Raw genomic sequence first — 21,671 nt, 5'->3', positions numbered from 1 at the left:
TTTCACAAGTCTTTATCCATTTAGCAATCAGTATATTTATTGTCCTTTTGAAAAGTAGTTTATGGACAATAACTGCATTTGGACATTGTAAAGAAACTCCCAAGCTTTGTGGATTCAGATGTTCCTGATATACTTACACCAACCCAATCCTGCAGGAAGCAAATGCTTCAGCTAAAAAACTTCTCTACAAATCTCACTATTCAATGCCATTTCAGTTCTGATTACATCAGACAGAACCTTTAGTGGGTTCTCAACTCTTATTAATACTATATAATTTACTCTCTAATTGAGGGCTTGTCTTTATTTACCTTGGATATCATGTGTAATCTGCTTGGATATCTAAATTGGCAAAATAATTTTTTAAGTTTCATAAATTAAATTTATAGTGCTTCCTGACTTTTAGTGCCTATGCTGGTTGATAGATGCAAACACTAAGGTTCATCAGTACTTTGTGCAAGTAAATTTCTACCCTAAGTTAACTGGTAATTTCACCCCTATAAATTATGGATATAATAGCCTAATATCTAGAACTTTTTAAAAGTTGTGTATGTGTGAGGGGCAGTAAAGTGGCATGATGACTAGAGCACAGGACCTAGAATCAGGAGAATCTGAGTTCAAATGCAGCTTCTGATACTTCTTAGCTATGTGACTCTGGACGAGTCACTTAATCCCTTAATTGCCTTAAAAACTGCCTTTAAAAAGTTGTATATGTGTGAAGAGGCTTTGGATATCATACTTCAGTTTTTTAGCTGAAGCATTTACTTTCTGCAGGACTGGATTGATGGAAGTATGCTGGGATCCTTAGTCTAATCTTATTTAATAGATGAGAAAAAAAGATTGTTTACAATTACTTGGTCAAATTCCTGTGGAAAAACCCTGACAGAAACTGAGATCTCCTGACTTTAAGGTCAATGTTTTTTAAAACAAGACATTTTACCTCCAATCTATAGGTCTTTACTGATAGAGGATTTGCTTCAGAAGCTGTCTAATTGTTCCTCTTACTCTTAAAAAAATCCTGTGATCTTATTATGAATTATAAAATCTTAAAAAACAATCACAATATTTTCAAAAAATATTTAACTTTTATTTTTTATAATGAACTTGATTACCAATATATATTTCAATTTATAAAAAACAAAGGAGAGGATTGACTATGAAACCATGAACTTCTATTAAGTACAGTTCATTTTTTAAAAGTATATTTTAAGTACTTTACTGGTGCTCTCTTTTTTGTATCTTTATCACAGCCCACTAACTCCCCATCACCACAGACATGCAAAATAGAAATCCAACCTTATAATTAATCAATATACTGAAGCAAAACAAATACTCAAGTGTGAAAATGAATTTAATTTTTATTAATAACCTGTTATGTAACCTTAAACTAGTTACCTGTTTGGAAACAAAAAAAAAGGAAAAAATAAAATTCTCTCTTTGCCTATATGCATTCATTTATTATTATTTACAAATATGATGTATAATAAACATTTGCTTTATACAAATAGAAAAAAAATTGTATGCTATCTCTAGTGTAAGCTTCTATTTTAATGAGTTTTGGCTGCAGTACAGCAAGTCATACATTGTTTGCATTCATATAATCCATTCCCCACATCTGGAGTACACTCCCACCCCATCTCTTTACCTCTCAAAATCTCCAGTTTTCTTCATGATTTCAACTCGGGTACCTCCTTCTATGAAGACTTCATTGATATATCACCAACTGTTAATGTTTTCTCCTCCAATTTTCCTCATACTGTGCTAATCTGTGTCATATGTAATATCATAGGAGAATCAATTAACGGGGATTTATTAAATAGATACTTTGTACCAAGCACTGTGATACTGTCACAATAGAATGTAAGCTTTTAAGACTGGGACTCAAAATTAAGTTTTTATTTTTGTATCACCAGAGGCAACATGATGTACTAGAGAGAGCACAGATGTCTAAGGCCCAGAAACCTTGGGTTCAAATCCTGACACATACTGGATGTGCGACCTTAGACAAGTTACTAACTTCTAATGTTCTAGGCAACTCTCTAAAACCAGCTGCAGAGAAAATGAGCACTGGTATTGATGGAGTGAGTTTCATTATCTTAGAGTTCACAGTACCAATGTAATTACAAGTCCAAAATATATTCCTATCTGTACCACCTTCATTTTCCTTTATGTCCTTCCTTTTCCCTCTTCCAAAGGATAAGTAACTTCTTATAACAGATAATTTAAAATGGAATGAGTTCAGCAAAATCAACTCATATCAACTAAGTCCCATATTATATGCAGCATTCCATATTTCTAGTTCCCCTCTTATGCAAATAAGAGAAAGAGGAATACTCATATCTCCCTATTTTATAAGGAAGGAATTTTTTAAAATAAAATTTTATTGATCCCTTTTATTTTATATTATCTACATTTTTCAAAGTACCTCCTCTCCCAACCCCTTCCAGAAAGACATTCTTTGTAACAGAAAAAAAAATCACAAAAATAACAACCCATCAAAAAAACCTGATATATGCAGTATTTCACACCTGTAGGGCCCCACCTTCACAAATAAAGTGGGCGGAGTTACATTTTCATATCTTTTCTTTGGGGCCAATTATGGTCACTATAATTTAATAGCTTTCACTTTAACTTGTCTTGTCATTCCTTTTCATTTACATTGTTGTTATTTATTGTTTTCTGATTTTACTTATTTCACTTGAGTCATAGTCAGCTAGAATTTTATTAAACATCTATTATGTGCTGAGCACTGTCAAGACAAAGAAAAGCAAAAAGCAGTCCCTACTCTTCAGGTACTCATATTTTAAGGGGAAGACAACATTCAAACACCTTTGTACAAATAAGATATGGACAAGATGAATTGGGAGTAGTCTCAGAGTGAAGATTCTTAGATTAAGAAGGATTGGAAAAAAGGCCTTTTGCAGAAGGAAGGTGAGATGTTAGTTAAGACTTAAGGGAAACTAAAGAAGCCAGAAGACCGAGTTGAGAATGGAGGACAGTCATGAAAACATTCAAAGTCTATAGAGACGGAGTTGTTGTTGTTGCTGCTGCTGTTACTGAAAAGCTGCTGCTGCTTCTTCATATTCAGAAATGACCAATGATGTCCTGATTTAGGTGTGAATCAGATTTGAGTGAGGCAATATTGCACAAAGTCACCAACCTTACTCCCTCTTCCCCAGTCCTCGAAGGCCAATGGCAGGACAAAAGTCAAGAGACTTTATAATGGCTTGAGGAAGCAGTGGATGATCTTGGTGTCTTCAGTGCCTATCCCAGCATACCACAATGTAGGAATTGCAAGATTTGTCAATGAATTAGATACTTCATTTGAGTGACATACTGAGGTTGTGGACTTAAATAATTGGAAAGACAGTAATGTATTCAATAGCTGCAGGAAATTATAGAAGGGAATAGCTTTAAGAAGATAATAGTTCTGTTTAAGAAGCCTACAGGATATCTGGTTTAATATGGTCAAGGGACAATAGGAAATCTCTCAAGAAGAGATTGGGGCCATATGGAGATATCTGAGAATCATCTACATAGAGATAATTTAATCCCTGGAAGCTGAGGATATCATAAAGTGAAATAGTACAGAGCAGAAGGAAGAAAGGGACCCAGAACAGTGTTTGGGAGACACCCACATTTACAGAGTATAATATGGGTGAAAGACAGCAAAAGAGACTGAAGAGAAATCGGGAGAGAGCACTGTCATGGAACTTGAGAATATTCAGAGGGAGACCATGTTCAGCTATGTCAAAAAGCTTCAGCAGAGGTCAAGGAAGATCAGGATTGAAAAAAAAGATTATTAAATTTGCTTCTCACCATTGTCAGAAATTCAACATAGCATCATTAAGTGGACTACTTTGATGTGGACTAAAAAGATTACTAAAAGCTGTAAAGATTCAGCTGAAATGGGATTTTTAGCTAAAAAGAAGTCTATAAGAGCTTCAACTTTTTCATTTTACAAATGAGGTAACTAAAATATAAAGAGTTTTAAGTGATTTTTTGATGGTCATATAAGTAACAAAGCTGGCATTCCTTACTTTCCCAAAATAGCACTTTTTAACTTATGTGGCAAGTCATAGTCACCTGTTTCCCTTTGGTAAAAGGAAGTAATTTTAGGAATTCTATGAAAATTTGATTAGTATACAGCATTTTAAGAATGATTAATTTCAAAGTTGTAGAAAGATATGAGTCTTCTGAAATAGAAGGAAAATATTGTTGCAACTGCTTTTATTGTAAATTCAGTTAATTTCCTTTGACGTGTTGGTATCTTGCCCCAGTAAAACTTCTGGAATATGTTTCTCCAAAAAGCAGGTATGTCTAGCGTCTGCCAGTAGCACTTTCTCTTATCTCTATTCACCTACTTCAACTTTTGCTGTACTTGCACAAAGGATAGCATCACCATCTTTGGGTTTCATGCTATTTTCTATAAGGTATATACTACAAGGTGAGGAAGGAAAATACTGCTAATTGACCTTGTAAAAGCCCAAACTCTGTCAAGAGAGCAGAATTTCATATGTCCTTTGTGTTCACTGTAGCTCCACTGTCAAACTGTTTTTCTTCATATTTTATGTCATCTTAAAACTTCAAAAAAAGTTTCTCTTTCAACTTTATGAAAACACAGTAGTATATAAAACACCTGTATTCATTAGACATTTTTTCTTAGAAGTAAATCTTGTCTCTTCCATTTTATCTTCTTTATTTTGCAAAAAGAAGGAAAAGTTATGATTTAGTAACAGAACAGAGTAAAAGAGAGTAACAGAGTACCCATTAATCTGCCTTCACCATTTCTAAGTACATAAGGATTTGGTTGCAGTCTGGTGTGGACAAACCAGGGCAGTTCTTCTGACAACACAGTATCTTAAATGATCTCTTCATAGATCCCATAGTTAACCCCTGGATCCAATCCTGGAGTAAAGAAAGAAGAGAAAGTCACCAACAAAGCCCATGCCCTTCACAAAGGTGTGAAATTGGCTTGTGTGTGAAACCAAGCTGTGTGAGAAGCAATGATAATAACATTAAAAAGCATAATAGGGAATTACAAACCTAGTCAATGCTTGAATAATAGAGAAAAGGAAAGAAGCAGCAGCTGCATGCAGTGTAGTGTAGTACCCCCTTATCTTTTCCAACCCAGTCATTAGTTTCATCTACATTTAACTTGTCTTAGCCCTTTAGGGTCTCAGAGCCGGCCCTACTTTGGCTCAGTCTGTATTTGTACTTAGACTTAGTCTCTCAGGGGACTTTTTCCTTTAAATTTCTATGTTTAAAAAATACATTAAAATTTTTTCACAAAACTTCCTTCCTAAATGGCTATACTTAATAACCTATTATTGCCCCAACCTAAGTTTTTCCTTGGGCTTTAAGTCTTTTGGCACCTATATTTTCCACCTTGCTTGGCCCTCTATATCTCCTGCTAATTTCCTTTTCATTCCCTTCCAGCAAAACCCTCTCCCAATCTTTATTCCAACCTAGATAGCTTAACTTCTTCCCTTAACTTCAGTTTATTCCCTCAAAATAAAGCCAGATATGTGAAATAATCTATACATAGAGACCAAGAAGCTCCTAAAAGAAGAAAGGTGTACAAGAAGACTCTTAAGAAAGGCTATTTATCTATAGGCAAGAGAACCAAAAATGGGGCCAATCTAAAAAGAGCATCTCTGGATTTTGATAAAAGAACCACAAAATAATAAAAATTGGTTATAAAATGTGGTCCACCTGATATAAATTTGATTCACCTGAGTTAAATTCACTTTGAGTGAATTTAGTCCCTACTATGTCATTAATAATTCCTATATCTCAGTTTCCATCTCTTCAAAATAAAAACTTGAGGCACTGATGGAAAGAATGAATTAAAAATTTTTTTTTTCAGTTGTTTCTTATGTGCCAGTTACTGGGGATGCAAGTAGAAAAAGAAGCTATTCCTCATTTTTACACTCTAACTTCCATCCTAACTAACGGAAACAACATAAATGTTTTAGCTTCATGGTGGATAGAAAGTGAGGATGTACATAGTGAAATGTATATGCCTTTATAACATATATAAAAAAAAGAAGTGAAAGTTAAGATCTTGGAGATATGTCTCTGAGTATATATATATATATATATCTTTACTACTATAGATGTGTGTATGATCTATGTGTGGGGATAGAGAGACTAATTTTGAGATGAAAATTGAATTATAGAGGTTGTAACTAGGAACAATGAATAGAAGCTGCAAAGAAGCAAATTCTGTAGCCCTGATGTTTGAAAAAACTTCTTGTGTTTAGAGCTATCCAAAAGTGGAAATGCTTTGGAAAGGAAAGGGTTTCCTCTCGTTAGAGGTCCTTGAACAAAGAAAGTCTTGATGAGCACTGTCAGATATTTCCTAGTCAGACTATTTTTGGATATGGGTTGGCTGGATAGTTGTTAATGTCTCTACAAACTCTGAACATTATGAGATTCTTTAATTGATACTCAGAGACTCAACTCCAAGATCTTAACTTTCACTTCTTTTTTTAAGTTCATTGAATCACTGTTTCTTAAAGTAAACTGGAATGAACTGGTACCTAGTATCAGTGAGCATTAGAAATTGGTTTATCATCACTAAAAGTGTTTCCACCAATTATCCTGCAGTTTTGCTTAAATTCTCAGTGCCCCAGGCTCATAGACTTAAGTTGCTGGCAAAGTACCTTATACATTGATCCTTTCATTGATAAAACAGAAACTGAATAGTTGAATGGAAAGGGAAAAGGAAAGCTGTCTCTATCCTGACCATTCCTAAATCACCGTCACTGCTGTTTAAAAACCATTTCTCTTATAAAATTATCAGGCACATAAAGACATTAGATTTGTACAACCTACTTGTTTTCCTATTTATAAATAAAAGTTGCATGCTCTTGAGATTTAGCATGAATCCAAAAATTAAGTGATCAACTGTTCTTATATGTAAATATATCTCTATAAAAATAATGGACTGCTGTAGTATAAAATCATATCAAGGAGAAATGCTGATGTCCTTTCATATTACTGCCACTCTGAGAGAATTAGATTTCATCAAGAAAAGTAATCAAGTGAACTACCTCACCAAGACTAAGAATAAATAAATGCTGAATAATATCAGCAAGGTGCTGAATTATCACTGTTAGGGTTTGCAAATTCACAATATCTTATATGTATAATTGTTATGTTTTAAGGGATATAATTTGGCCTGTGATATATTAAAAATGTTATTCAAGGAGGAAAAATTAAGTGTATTAGACAGCTATCTGACTTTAAAAGGAAGAAGACCTGGTCCCAATCCTGCCTTTCTTTACATACTCACTGACTAATTAATTGTCAGCCAGTTCAGACTATTCAGTACCTTAATCAGCTTTCCTAAACTAAATTGCAGAGAAAGTGCCAATCTACATTGGTTATTTCACTGATGAAATCACAGACTCATTCTTCCCCTCTCCCCCAAAAATTCAAGCATGACCCAGCTCACTGAGAGATGATAATAAAAGTATTTCTTCTTTCACAAAAGAGACCTAAACTAGACCAAGGGCTAGAACTCTCAAGTGTTCTATTAAATCAAGCTTTTTTTTTTTTTTTCATCAGAACAGAAAGTCTCGGTTATGTTCAACAGTCATCTTTAAACATTCAAGATAAGACAAATTACCAGAATAAAAAAATAAAAAGGGAGCAATTCAAGAACTCAGGCATGATGTGAGACAACACAGTATAATAAAAAGAGGACTAATGTTAGAGTCATTGGACTCCGCTTCAAAGCTAAAACTTGGGCAAATCATTTAACAACTCTGCTCTTTAGTTTCCTTATATAAAGGGGAACTTGAAGTTATCTCAGAGATCACTTCCATAACTAAATGCCATGAAATCTAAAGAACATTTTAAAATATTAAATGAAATTAGAGGTGTTTTTTGTAGTTTTATTCTGCCTTTTGTTTTGTCATCTCAGACACCTGCTGCTAGATCTGCTCAAACCCATCAAGCAAACCTTTGCTTGTAACAGTAGAAGAATTAGAGTAAAATTAACTATTCCAACAGCGTCATCTGATGACAAATGCAGTATTCTGGGGGGAAAAGGCTCATTTTCTCATTTCTTCTCATATGAGTCACAATGGATCATGACTATATTATAGTTTTAAGCTTTTTTAATGATGTCATTTACATCATTATTGTCATGTACATGCTTACTCTGCATTATTTTATCAGCTCATACAAGATTTCCCAGACTTCTTTTAAGTCATTATATTTATCATTTCTTATGGTACAATAAGAGAATATTATTCATATCCCAAAACTTTTTCAGCAATTTCCCCAGTTGATGGTCACTCAATTTGTTACTAATTTTCCACTACTACAAAAAGTTCTGTTATGAATTTTTTGTGCTGTATGTATATATATATATATATATATATGTATAGTTTAGTGACTTTTCTCACATAATTTCCAAATTGTTTTCTAGAACAGCTCAATTTCTAGCCCTACAGCAATATGTTACTATGCCTATCCTCTCATGGCTTCTCTTGTCATTTATTGTTTCCATCATCTTTGCCTGTTTGCTAAGTATGAGATAAATCCTTGGATAAAGCCTTGACATTTTCATATAAGTGTAGTTGGCAATTCTTTGAAAAGAGTTCATATCTTTTGACCACTTGAGATGGCATTTCTACATGTGGTAAGAAAACCATATTATTCAAATATTGAAACATTGAGAAAGTATTAGCTGACATGAAAGAATTGATGTCTTCACACATTTAGGACAGCTCAGTGCTCTTAGCTATACAGTTCTGGCCACATAAGTACAGTGAATAGCTAATACTTAAGCTGTCGTGAAGATAAAAATCAAATGGCCAAAAGGAATAATGTAAAGATTCACAAATTCTATTTCAAACAATGAAGATACATTTTAACTTTTTGGAGCAAAGGACTAACAGACCAATTTGGCATGTAGCAGTTAGAAATTGCATGGCTTTTTTAGATAGAGTGTTAAGCAGAATTTAACAGGAAAAATAGAAAACAGTTACAAGGGTTGCAAATAATAAATGCAAAATCAGGGCCAAAATCTGTGATTTCATTGGTATTAGAAACTCCTATTTTTGCAAGTCAGATCTTCTGGAAAAGTTGTAGTTTAGACAATTTCCTAGAGCAGTACTGTCAAAGATAAATAGAAACTGGATACATAAGGATCCCTGTGGGTTGCATGTTGACTTCTTGTTCTCTGTTGTTGTCGAGTTTTTTTTCAGTTGTGTCTGATTCTGTTTGAAAATTCTTTTGGGGTTTTCTTTGCAAACACACTAGAGTGTTTATCATTTCCTTCTCTAGCCCATTTTACAATAAGGAAACTGAGGCAAACAGAAGTAAGTCATTTGCCCAGGATTGAACAGCCAGGAAGTGACAGATTTGAACTCGGAATGATGAGTCTTCCAGACTCCAGACCAGACACTGTGTCACCTAACTGCTTGACTTAGAAAACCACAGAATAATGTTAATTTTTTTTAATTTTGTAATTTTATTTTGTTTTTATATTTTTATTTATTTTATTAAATAATTCCCAGTTACATTTTAATCTGGTTCTAGTAGATTTTTTTGTTTGCTATCTTTTATCTAGAACCAGAATAATTTTAAATTCCTTGCCAGGTATACAACTGTAATCTCAGGTATCAGAGAGGCAGAAACTAGCTATCTCTCCAGCTCTAGAGTTCTGAATTTCATTGAAATTGCTCACTGGAAAGCCACACTAAGTTTAGCACCATATAGTGAATTTCCAGGATCAGGGATTCACCAGGTTGCATAAAGAAGGATGAACCATCTCAAGTAAGAAACAGAACAAGTCAAAACTTTTGTGCTGATCCATAATAGGATCTATCTTATGAGTATAGGCTCCACTTTCCCAACTGTGAAACATGGGGGAATTCAGTATTTTAAAAAGAAGAAAAAAAGCAGCCAACACATGTTAGAAGCAATAGCTCAGTGGTTATATTACACTATAGTGCCTTTCTTGCAAATAATTACAATCAAAAATCAAAGAATAGTCTCTCTATATATAGAGATTGTTAACCCCCACCCAGAGCTCTTTTCATCCCCTCATTCCCCCTCATTTATTGATGGTGATCAGCAGAGTCATCTTTAGTGATGAATAACAATGATATATAATTACAATCCTGAAATTTGTAGTATACCTGCAGAAAAAAAAGCATACTTTTTTCAGATGCAACCAAAAAGAATAATTTGGGAGATGATTGTTATCAAACATGAATCCAGTAGAACCCTATTGTAACACAGCTCATTATTATATACTTTAAATATGAATCAAAGTATATCTTATACACAGACAAAAAGCTTGGTATAACATTTAATTCCCTGTCATCTTCCAGAAATATTAAATAGTCATTCCACAGTGCATAATAAACTATAATCACCATTTTTTACTTCAAATAAAAAACAAAAATGTAGAATACCTGTCTGTGTATTAAAGAAAAATAAAAATTTGGTCCTACTTTTTTAACCTACAAATAATACATACATGATTTTAATAAGTATTAATCGAGTGGAATGCAATAGTTTATTACTTTGTTATAATTATATTTGGAATATGGAAAAAAACAGATAGAAAAGGGATTAAGGAAATACTTAGAGGGGCCAACAAGAAGCTAGAGAAATCAGAGCCATTTTTTTAAAAAGGGTCAAAGAAAATGCAAGGAAGTAGAAGCAACTTGTTAATGGGAAAAGAAAGGAGATCTGAAACATGATCAGTCTAAACTTTAGCAGAACATTCTAGCCCTGGCTCATTTTAATTCCAGCCCTTCCCAAGCAGGTTCAATCTTTCGCTGTTACAATTTAAAGGATGTGACCCTGGCACCCAGCCCTATCTCTCTTTGATCTATTTACTTGTCACTTCTTCCTTGCCCAAGGTTACTTCCTGTACATCTAGTTCGACTATATTTCTGGTGACTCTGCAATAGACTTGGCTACTTAAAGAACTGACTGCTAAAGTGGTCTTTAAAATAAAGAAGGGAGAAAAACACAGACAACTGAGGAGGTGCTATGGACCTGAAGGACAAATGTTGATTTCCCCCTAAAAGAAGAGAACCAGTCTGCAAATTATAGGCCAGTGATCTGACTTTGATTCCTGATGAAATGTGAGAAACAGATTAAAAGTATGGTTAGTGAATATCCAAAACAAAACAAAAAAAAAGAATTATCAAAAGAGCAAACTTGTCTTCATCCAGCATGAGACCTTGCCCAATACAAAATAAATCTCCATAAATCCTCAGCATTTTTATACATCACCAACAAAATCCAACAGGAAGAGATACAAAGAGAAATTCCATTCAAAATAACTGTCGACAGCATAAAATATTTGGGAATCTATCTACCAAAGGAAAGTCAGGAATTATATGAGCAAAATTACAAAAAACTTTACACACAAATAAAGTCAGACTTAAATAATTGGAAAAATATAAGTGCTCTTGGATAGGCCAAGTGAATATAATAACAATGACAATACTCCCTAAACTAATCTATTTATTTAGTGCTACACCAATCAGACTTCCAAGAAAATATTTTAATGATCTAGAAAAAATAACAAAATTCATATAGAATAATAAAAGGTCGAGAATCTCAAGGGAATTAATGAAAAAAAAATCAAATGAAGGTGGCCTAGCTGTACCTGGTCTAAAACTATATTATAAAGCGGCAGTCACCAAAACCATTTGGTAGTGGCTAAGAAATAGATTAGTTGATCAGTGGAATAGGTTAGGTTCACAAGACAGAATAGTCAACTATAGCAATCTAGTGTTTGACAAACCCCAAAATCCTACCTTTGGGGATAAGAATTCATTATTTGACAAAAACTTCTGGGGATAACTGGAAATTAGTATGGCAGAAATTAGGCATGGACCCACACTTAACATCGTATACCAAGATAAGATCAAAATGAGTCCATGATTTAGGCATAAAGAACAAGATTATAAATAAATTAGAGGAACATAGGATAGTTTATCTCTCAGACTTGTGGAGGAGGAAAAAATTTGTGACCAAAGATGAACTAGAGACCATTACTGATCACAAAATAGAAAATTTTGATTATATCAAATTAAAGCCTTTGTACAAACAAAACTAATGCAAACAAGATTAGAAGGGAAGCAACAAATTGGGAAAACATCTTCACAGTTAAGGTTCTGATAAAGGCCTCATTTCTAAAATATAGAGAGATTTGACTCTAATTTATAAGAAATCAAGCTATTCTCCAATTTATAAATGGTCAAAGGATATGAACAATTTTCAGATGATGAAACTATTACCACTCACATGAAAGAGTGTTCCAAATTACTATTGATCAGAAAAATGCAAATTAAGACAACTCTGAGGTACCACTATACACCTGTCAGATTGGCTAAGATGACAGGAAAAAATAATTATGAATGTTGGAGGGGATGCGAGAAAACTAGGACACTGATGCATTGCTGGTGGAGTTGTGAACGAATCCAACCATTCTGGAGAGCAATCTAGAATTATGCCCAAAAAGTTATCAAACTGTGCATACCCTTTGATCCAGCAGTGCTACTACTGGGCTTATACCCCAAAGAGATTCTAAAGAAGGGAAAGGGACCCGTATATGCCAAAAATGTTTGTGGCAGCCCTGTTTGTAGTGGCTAGAAACTGGAAAATGAATGGATGCCCATCAATTGGAGAATAGTGGGTAAATTGTGGTATATGAATGTTATGGAATATTATTGTTCTGTAAGAAATGACCAGCAGAATGAATACAGAGAGGCGTGGAGAGACTTAACATGAACTGATGCTAAGTGAAATGAGCAGAACCAGGAAATCATTATATACTTCAACAACGATACTGTATGAGGATATATTCTGATAGAAGTGGATTTCTTCAACAAAGAGAAGATCTAATTCAGTTTCAATTGATCAATGAGGGACAGAAGCAACTACACCCAAAGAAAGAACACTGGGAAATGAATGTAAACTGTTTGCATTTTTGTTTTTCTTCCTGGGTTATTTCTATCTTCTGAATCCAATTCTCCCTGTGCAACAAGAGACCTGTTCTGTTCTGCACACATATATTGTATCTAGGATATACTGCGACATATTTAACATATATAGAACTGATTGCCATCTAGGGGAGGGGGTGGAGGGAGAGAGGGAAAAAATCGGAACAGAAGTGAATGCAAGGGATAATGTTGTAAAAAATTACTCTGGCATGGGTTCTGTCAATAAAAAGTTATTATAATAATAATTTTAAAAAGACCTTGCCCAAACAAAAAAGTCTTAAGAGAACTTAGAGGAAGTGACTGAAAATTTGTTAATCTGAATAGAATTAACAAAATAAGTTTGATTGTATTGATGTTGATGTTAAAATTTTAATAAAATATTTCTTTTAATAAAACATTTAAAAATTCATGCCAAATTAAGCTCATTTCCTTTTGATGATGGCATTACTTACTTAGATGTTAACAAAGCAGAATCTCTACACCATTCATGTATGCAAGATATGGTCCAATAACAAGAGTGTTGGTTATGGAGTCAGGGTGTTTGAGTTCAAAACCTAACATTACTGCTTATTATTTGTGTGATGAATCCTTAATCTCTTGGGTTCTTAGTCTTGTACTGCTAAAATGAGGAGTTGGACTAGAAAGTCTCCTATCTATCTATCCATCTACGTTTCTATGAGATATGGCCTGAAGAATGGTATAGCTGGTTAGATTTGGAAGTGATTAAAATGGCCAGACTCTAGGACGGTCATGAAGACATCTCTAGTAGAGTGCTGAAGTCATCTGCATTTGAACTTCTTCTCTGACATCTTTACCAAGAACTTAGACTGTATGAGATACATATCAGATGTGCATGTAACCTAAAATAAGGAGAAACCACTGGCACAGTCGCTCCATCAGAGCAGGACCTATGTAATGGTGCTGGGAAGGTGGTGTGGTAATGGAGACCATTAAATCTAGTTGGTATATGGTAAGGTAGCCACTGTTCTGTTACCTTCCTTCCCCTGCTTTTTAAGTTTCCTTTTGTGTATTGTCTTTCCTTATTACATGGTAAGCTCCTTGAGGGCAAGAACTGTTCTTTTTTCTTTCTTTGTATCTCCAGCACAGCCACTTTGTATCCCCAGTGCCTAGGACATAGAAGATGCTTCATCTTTGTTGACTGATTTGACCAAAATGCCAAACAGAAGAATTTATAAAATCTGATTCTAAAGGAAATACAGAGCCACTGCAATTTATAGAGTAGAAAGTGACATGGTGGCTCTGTGCTTTAGGGAAATTGCTCTGGCAACTGTTTAGAAGATAAATTGGAATAGGAGAGACTCTTAATTAAGTCAGAGAGAGACCAATTAGAAGGTTATTGCAGTTGTCCAAAAGAGCTAGTGAGGGCCTGAGCCAGAGAAAGAGATGTATGTGAGAGATAATTTTGAGATAGAACCTACATTATCTGACAACTTATTGGATATTGAATTGATTGAGAATGCAGCTCCTATAAGAGAAGAGAGAAAAGATGGAAACAAGAAAATAGGCAATTTTAATAGTGTGGCGTTAGAGGTAACAAGGACTTGTGAGTGGAAAAAAGGGAATGGATGCAAGAGATGTTATAGAATAACTTAACTTGACCTCTACCTCTGGAAATGGGGAGGAGGGTGTAATTTCCCTCATTTTCTGTGGACCAACCTTATTATAATTACACAGCATTCAGTTTGAATTTTTTATTTTGTTATAATTATTGTGCATGTTGTTGTCGTACTTGCTGATCCTTATATATAATATTCCATTACCCGTGACAGTTTCTCTGCACAGACTGCTTCCCATGAAAATTCTTTTTCCTCATCTCTACTTCTTGGAATCCCTTGCTTAACTCATGTCATCTCCTACACTAAACCTTTACTAATCCATCCTCCTTCTCCACAGTAGCCAGTACTTCTCTATATAACATTATTTCTTTAATACATTTTATATTTAGTTGTCTGGACATATATTGGATTTCTTCAGAAAAATGGAAGCTTTTTTAAGAGCAGAAACTTTAATATTTGTCTTTCTGGGGCCTTTTTGTAGAAAAGTGTCTGATATATAGAAAGCACTTAATAGATGGTTATCAAATGAGTTGAATACTAATTCACTTCTATTATATCTAAGAGGACCAGTAGTTTCACATACTTTTTTATACCAAAGTACTAGAAACACATATTCCTGACATTACTTGCTCCCATATTCATAGTAAGTCAGTTTTATATTCTTCTTTCTACAGTCTCCTCTTCAGGCTTATTAATACTCTCCCTTCACTGAATTAATGAAATACATATATGTTAACATTGAGAAAAATACGGTCATATTGAAGGTGGAATGGTGCTGTGGAAAGAACGGGGGGGGCGGGTAGAAGTTAAGATTTAAGTTCTAGTTCCATCCTTTCTATTAACTAGATATGTGACCTTATATAAGGTACATATCTCCTCTTGCTCTCAGTTTCTTCTTATGTCAAATAAAAGAATTATATCTGAAAACAAAAATGATTTTAGTTCTAAAGGGTTTGCAATTGTATGAAATTGGCAAAACATGTTTCTTCAGATTGGGCAAGTGTAATCATTTATAAATCAAACAAGAAAATAAATGAATCTGTAGTGAAAGTTGGACTCTCCAACTCACAGTAAAAGCCTATCTACTTATATCCTCTAAGAAAGCTAATTAGATACATTCTAAATTTAGCCCCCAGTACTGGAGGAGAGTATTTTATCTTTGGCACTAAGAGTAGAGTGAAGAATTAGCCATTTTTATCCAAATCAATATAAATCAGCAAACAATTAAGTTTCTAAGTATATAATATTGTGCTAGACACTAGGGACAGATATGACACAAAATCTGTTCCCATATGGATCATAAAGTTTGTGAAGGACAACAATATAAGGTTAAAGCTGGAAAGGTAGATTAGAGTCAGATTAGAAAGGGACTTGAAGACCATTCAGAGATTTGCACATTAGCTACTTGTATAAATTCCCCAGACTCATTTCCTCATCGGTAAAATAAAGAATTGTAGAATAGATGGCCTCTAAGGATACTTTCAGTTCTAATCACAAAAGAGAGTTTATTACATGGACAGTAGGAATTTTCTAAAGGTTTTGAGCCATGTTCTTAAGAGTAGGTGTGATGTTATCAGAGCAGTTTATTAGAAAAACTTTAGAGTAGACTTTGAGCTCCCTGAGAACAGAAGCAATCTTTTTAAAAATCACCCATTTAGCGCAGTGCTTGGCACATAATAGTAGATACTTAATAAATGTTTATTGATCAACAGTTTACGAAAAATGGATTGAACAGGGAATATACTAAGAGCAGTGAGACCTGCAAAGAGGGCTGTTATGATAGTCTACCAGGGGTCCTCAAACTACAGCCCGTGGGCCAGATGCGGCACCTGAGGACGATTATCCCCCTCACCCAGGGCTATGAAGTTTCTTTATTTAAAGGCCCACAAAACAAAGTTTTTGTTTTTACTATAGTCCGACCCTCCAACAGTCTGAGGGACAGTGAACTGGCCCCCCTATTTAAAAAGTTTGAGGCCCCTGGGACTCTGGACAAAAAGAAATGAGGATCTGAGGTGAGGAAGTTGGAATAGGAGCAGAAGGACAAGCAACAGATTTGAAAGCAGAAGTAAAGCAAGAGAACTTGACAATAGTTTAATTGTAGGGGATGAGAGAATGGAAAAAATAAAAGATAACACCAAGATTTACAAATTTGGGGGGATTTGGAAGATGGTGCTGCCATCAACAGAAGTATAGAAGTTTGGGTGAAGAATATAGATATATATTTATATAAGATAATGAAGGTCAGTCATCTATACAGAAGTAATAATTTAAACTGTGGGAGTAGATGCATTCACTGAAGAGAAAGAAGAGAGAAGGGGATAGCTGACAAAATCATAGGGGTACCTCAAAGTTTTGAGATATTGAGATATGTATTACTCATATTAAAGTCATTTTTAAGGAGGAGCCGCAAAGGCTGATGAGAGGACTAATCAAGAAATGAGAGGATAGTCAAGAAAGTGCAATGTCAGAGAAGCCAAAAGGTGGTCAAAAGTAGAGGGTTGTTGGCAGTGTCAGATGCACACAGGATAAAGATGAGGATCATGGGACTTATCCCCCTCATCTTACAGAGAAGCAAAGTGAAGTTCAAAGAGATCAAATGTCTTCTAATGTCACATATGTAGTGAGTTAAGAGCAGGATCTGTCCCAAGTCTTCATACAGCAAATCTAGAGTACCAAATTTGACAGTCAGTTTAGAAGGAAGAGCAGAAGACAGAATTGCCTAGCCTAGGGCAATTTCACACAAATAATCTTGAATCCCTCCTCTACAAATTATGTCATGTGATCACTGGGAAACTGGACTTCGGGATAGTCATGGGGACATTTCAGAAACAGATGTGATTTTAAGAATCAAAAAAAGGAAAAAATCCATGTTTGGATTATAATTATAAATCTAGTGGTTGATAAGTGTTTTATAAGGCTGTCAAAATGCAACTTTTAAATTGCAAAAACAAAATCCTTAAAACAGTTCCCCCCCCAGCTCGAAGTCATTAAATTTAATGATAACAATCAAGAACAAAAACTAAGTTGCATCAAGTCAAGGAGTGATGGGAACTGACATGCAGGCAATGAATTTAAATTCTTTCCCCTCACCCCCAGAAGTTTGTCAACAAAAGGAAGGGGAGATACATAGGAAGATGCTCTGAGGAAATACTAGAGTCCAAGAAAAGATCTTTGTAGGTTAGAAGCTACTCTGTGAAAATTTTTGCTAGTTAATGGGAAGGAGGAGATAGTATAGAGGATGAGAGTAAAGTTACAGAAGATAGAGAAGCCTTGATTGGTGAGGCAAGGTCCTGGAGGAGATAGGAAGAGCTGCCTCTCCTTATGAGACTGATGGGAAGGAGTATATGAGTGAGCCCTGTAAGAGCACATAAAGTACAGGCTGGTAACAATCTGCTTACCTTAGCATATATATTATTTAACTTCTCCATCTCTGTGATAGGCCCTTCAAAGGTATCTCCACCCTCCATCATCTCTCAGATTAGTTAGCCTTTTTTGTTTAAGAGCACCTATAAAGAGAACATGTACAGTGTGACTTCTTCACCATATGCAGTAGAAATTACCTTGCAGGAAATCCTGCTAGCCAAAGTGTTGGCCTTCTGAAGGAGACTGTATGTCAGAAGGCAGTGATATTGCAGTCTCTGCCTTTTAGTAAGACAATGTGGCTTCTCTTCACAGAAGCAATGGCCAGAAATAGCTGATAACCCATATAAGTATTCTGCTTACTGGTCCTTTTTATTTTGACTTAGATATGTGGGTCATGCCATAAGAAGGTCACAAATCTACAGAACTGCACTGTAACAGACTTTTGTGGTGTGTGTGAGAATGTACTATTATAAATGCTTTAGTAGTTAGTATCTATGTAAAATTTTTGTCAGTCAATAAGCATTAAGTGACTGTTTATTTTCCAGGCACTATGCTAAAGAGCCTCCCTTAGACATTTTATTATACTTCCTATCTCTATGCTATTACTGTGAAGTTAGAACTAACCATTTCAGATAGTTTCATTAAGATTTTTCCAAGAACAAAACTGAAATTGTCTGGCCACAATTTTGCTATGTCACATTTAACAGAAAATATTTTGTGCTAAATTCTATAGATTAGTCCATTCTTAGGTTGGTTGGGGTTTTTTGGTTTGTTTGTTTTGTTTTTTAATTCTTAAGTGTCCTTTTTTATACTTGCATTTTAATGAATTTAAACGTCCTGAACTGACAGAAGATCTTAATAGAAAAGTAAAAGATTCAGAGAACCAAGGAAAAGTAAGGAATTTCTTATTGTGTAGTCATGTCAATCACGTCTGACTCTTTGTGACCCCATTTGGCATTTTCTTGGCAAAGATACTGGAGTGGTGTGCCATTTCCTCTTCCAGCTCATTTTACAGATGAAGAAACTAAGGTAAAGAGAATTAAGTGACTTGCCCAGGACCACACAGTCCAGTCCTGAGACTAGGTTTGTACTCAGGTCTTCCTGTTTCCAGGAACCCCACTCTATTCACTGTGGAGCTCAGTTACCCAAAGTAAGGAAGAGTTAGGGTTAAATGGGAACTTTCCTGTACTAAAAATGACCTTCAAAAACCATGAGTATAGACTGCTTCAAGAAATACTCCATTTAATTAGTACCCTTTCGCATCCTTACAATACATATACATGTATATATAAAATCTGGTTTCAAGTGTGTCTTTAAAGCAAAACATTTGATATTTTTGTCTTTTTATAGCAATAGAAGAATCTGAAAGTGATATTTACATGCGATTCATGAAGTCACACAAGTGTTACGACATTGTTCCAACCAGCTCGAAGCTTGTTGTCTTTGACACCACATTACAAGTGAGTATACTCATTTTTGTAAACTTTTATGTTAATTTTAATTATTATATGAAATAAGTATACTGAGAGTCTTTTTTGGATACTTAGTTGCATCTACAATAAATTAATTAGGAATAATATTGATGGGGGAAGAATCTGTAATTCTGGAAATTATGAGCAACAAAATGATGGATCATCATCATTATATGTTAAAATGTACATAAAGTATCTGTTCACAATTTTTAATCATTCTTCTTAGAACAAGTCAAATGATCTAGGTTGATTTCTTTAATAACAAGTTTTGTACATGGTCCTTTGGATGCTTAAATGAGCTTTATTATAACCTAACCAAGCTTTTTACCAGGAATATTAACATAACAGAAAAAATACTAAGTGACACATGAGACAACCAGAAAATCTTAAGCAGCATCATTTTTAACTTGGTGATTTCATATATAGAAATAAGGACCAAAAACGAGATTAGGGGAGAAAATCTAAACAAGCACACATTATTGACTCATAGTCAAAAAGTATTTATTAAATACCTATTCTGTGCTAGACACTGTGCTTTGTACTGAAAATATAAAGAAAAATAGTCCCTACCTTGTAGTAGTTCACAGTCTAACAGGGCAGATATCACATTCAAACAAAATACAACAACATACCAACAAAATATATACAGAATAAATAGAGAACAATTCAGAGTGAAAGCACTAAGATTACCGAGGACTAGGAAGAGGCCTCTTTAAGAAGATGGGACTTGAAAGAACCCAGGATGCAGAGATGAGGGAGAGCATTGTAGGTACTGACAACATTGGAGGAATAGTGAAGAAAAATGCATTCTTTGCCTCTGGGGAGCCTAAAATATATATTTTAAAAAATGAATACATGGTATATAATGAAGTTAATAGATAAAATGAAAACTACTTGTCACTTGATTAGTCTAGGAAGAATTCCTAATGGGGTTGAAATTTTAAGAGTTTCAGGAGTGGAAGAGAGGTAGCTCAGTGCTTGGCAGGCTTATTACAAATAACAGCTAGTGCCGCTTATTAAATAGTCCAAGTACTTAGAAAAGATAAAGGAGGTGAAGTAGGAACCAGCAAGGGTGTTCTCTCTCTTTCTTTGTAAGGATCATGGATCAGAAGAGACTGTACACAGCAGCATATCTTGATTTCAGAAAATTATTTTATTATGATAACCTTATTGAGACTATACAAATGAGCTATACAAATAGGAAGAGTTTAAGATATGTGAGCAGCTCTTGATACAGAATATTGGTTAACAGATAAGTTTTAACCAAAATTAACAACTTCAGCCTTAGACTGTTCTTATTATGTACCACCTTCAAACCTATTTATGTGGTTCTGAGCAAATAGGACCAGAGGAATCCATAAACCCATGCTGACTGAGTTCACTCCACATTCATATTACCTAATAACTGCAGTAAATAGCTTCTATTTCTTCCGAATCAGTTCTTTCTCACCACCACAACTCTCTAAACCTTGTCTTCTTTCCCTAGGCCTCCCACAGTTATCACCTTTCCCCATTGTTCCAGTTAAGGACTTTGCTCATCCTTCCCTTAAAAAATGAAAAACATTTGCTATTAGCTTGATCTTCTTTTTTCCTCATTTCACATTCCCCTGACATCATCTTTCACTCTAGTCTCTGATGAAGAATTGGTCCTTTTTGCTAAGGCCAACCTCTACATGAACCTTTGATCCTATCCCTTCTCTGCTGCCTCTAACCATCATCCTGTACCTATCTACTGGGCACACTCCCACCAACCTCCAGGTAAACACTAGCCTCCCCCCACTTTAAGAAATCTTCACTAGCAATTATCCAAAATCTTCCTCTCCTTCTCAACTAAATTTCTTTAAATTGTGAGCTCTGTTTGGTATATATTGGATTGCTTGCTATTTGGGGTTGAATATTGAAAATTATGTATGCATATGTTTTGAAAATAAAAAGCTTTAATAAAAAAGTGGCCTTTGTATGATGCTTCTTTCTCTTCCAAATCCTCAGCAGCATGGCTTCCAACCTCATTTTTCAACTGAAACTGCTCTCTCAGAAGTTATCGATTACCTCTCACCTAACAAATGTCCTCCCTTTTCTCATTCCTCATCCTTCCTGACTTCTCTGCAGAATTTGATGCTATTGCCCATCACCTTTCCCTTAATAATTTTTCTTCTTTGGGTTGCTATGATGCTGTACTCTCCTGGTTCTGGGTTCCCAAACACATTGTCCTAAGCTCTTCTCTCTTTTGTGCCTCACTTTATGATCTAATTATCTCCCATGGCTTCAATTAT

The 21,671-nt window shown here is 34.8% G+C and overlaps 1 protein-coding gene across 5 annotated transcripts in view; it reads left to right on the top strand.

The window, feature by feature from the left end:
- The window catches only part of PRKAG2 (protein kinase AMP-activated non-catalytic subunit gamma 2), a 420,981-nt gene that overhangs the window by 367,725 nt on the left and 31,585 nt on the right, over window positions 1-21,671 (top strand). For all 5 annotated transcript variants that reach the window (XM_031939458.1, XM_031939457.1, XM_031939459.1 and 2 more), the window contains one exon: window positions 19,277-19,386. In XM_031939458.1, coding sequence (XP_031795318.1) covers window positions 19,277-19,386 — 110 coding nt within the window. The remainder of the gene's footprint in view (window positions 1-19,276; window positions 19,387-21,671) is intronic.

Source organism: Sarcophilus harrisii, chromosome 5 (assembly GCF_902635505.1).
Source record: "Sarcophilus harrisii chromosome 5, mSarHar1.11, whole genome shotgun sequence".
Classification (NCBI taxonomy): Eukaryota; Metazoa; Chordata; class Mammalia; order Dasyuromorphia; family Dasyuridae; genus Sarcophilus; species Sarcophilus harrisii.
Note: the sequence above shows the minus strand (reverse complement) of the source record. Positions and strands in the feature narration are given on the sequence as shown.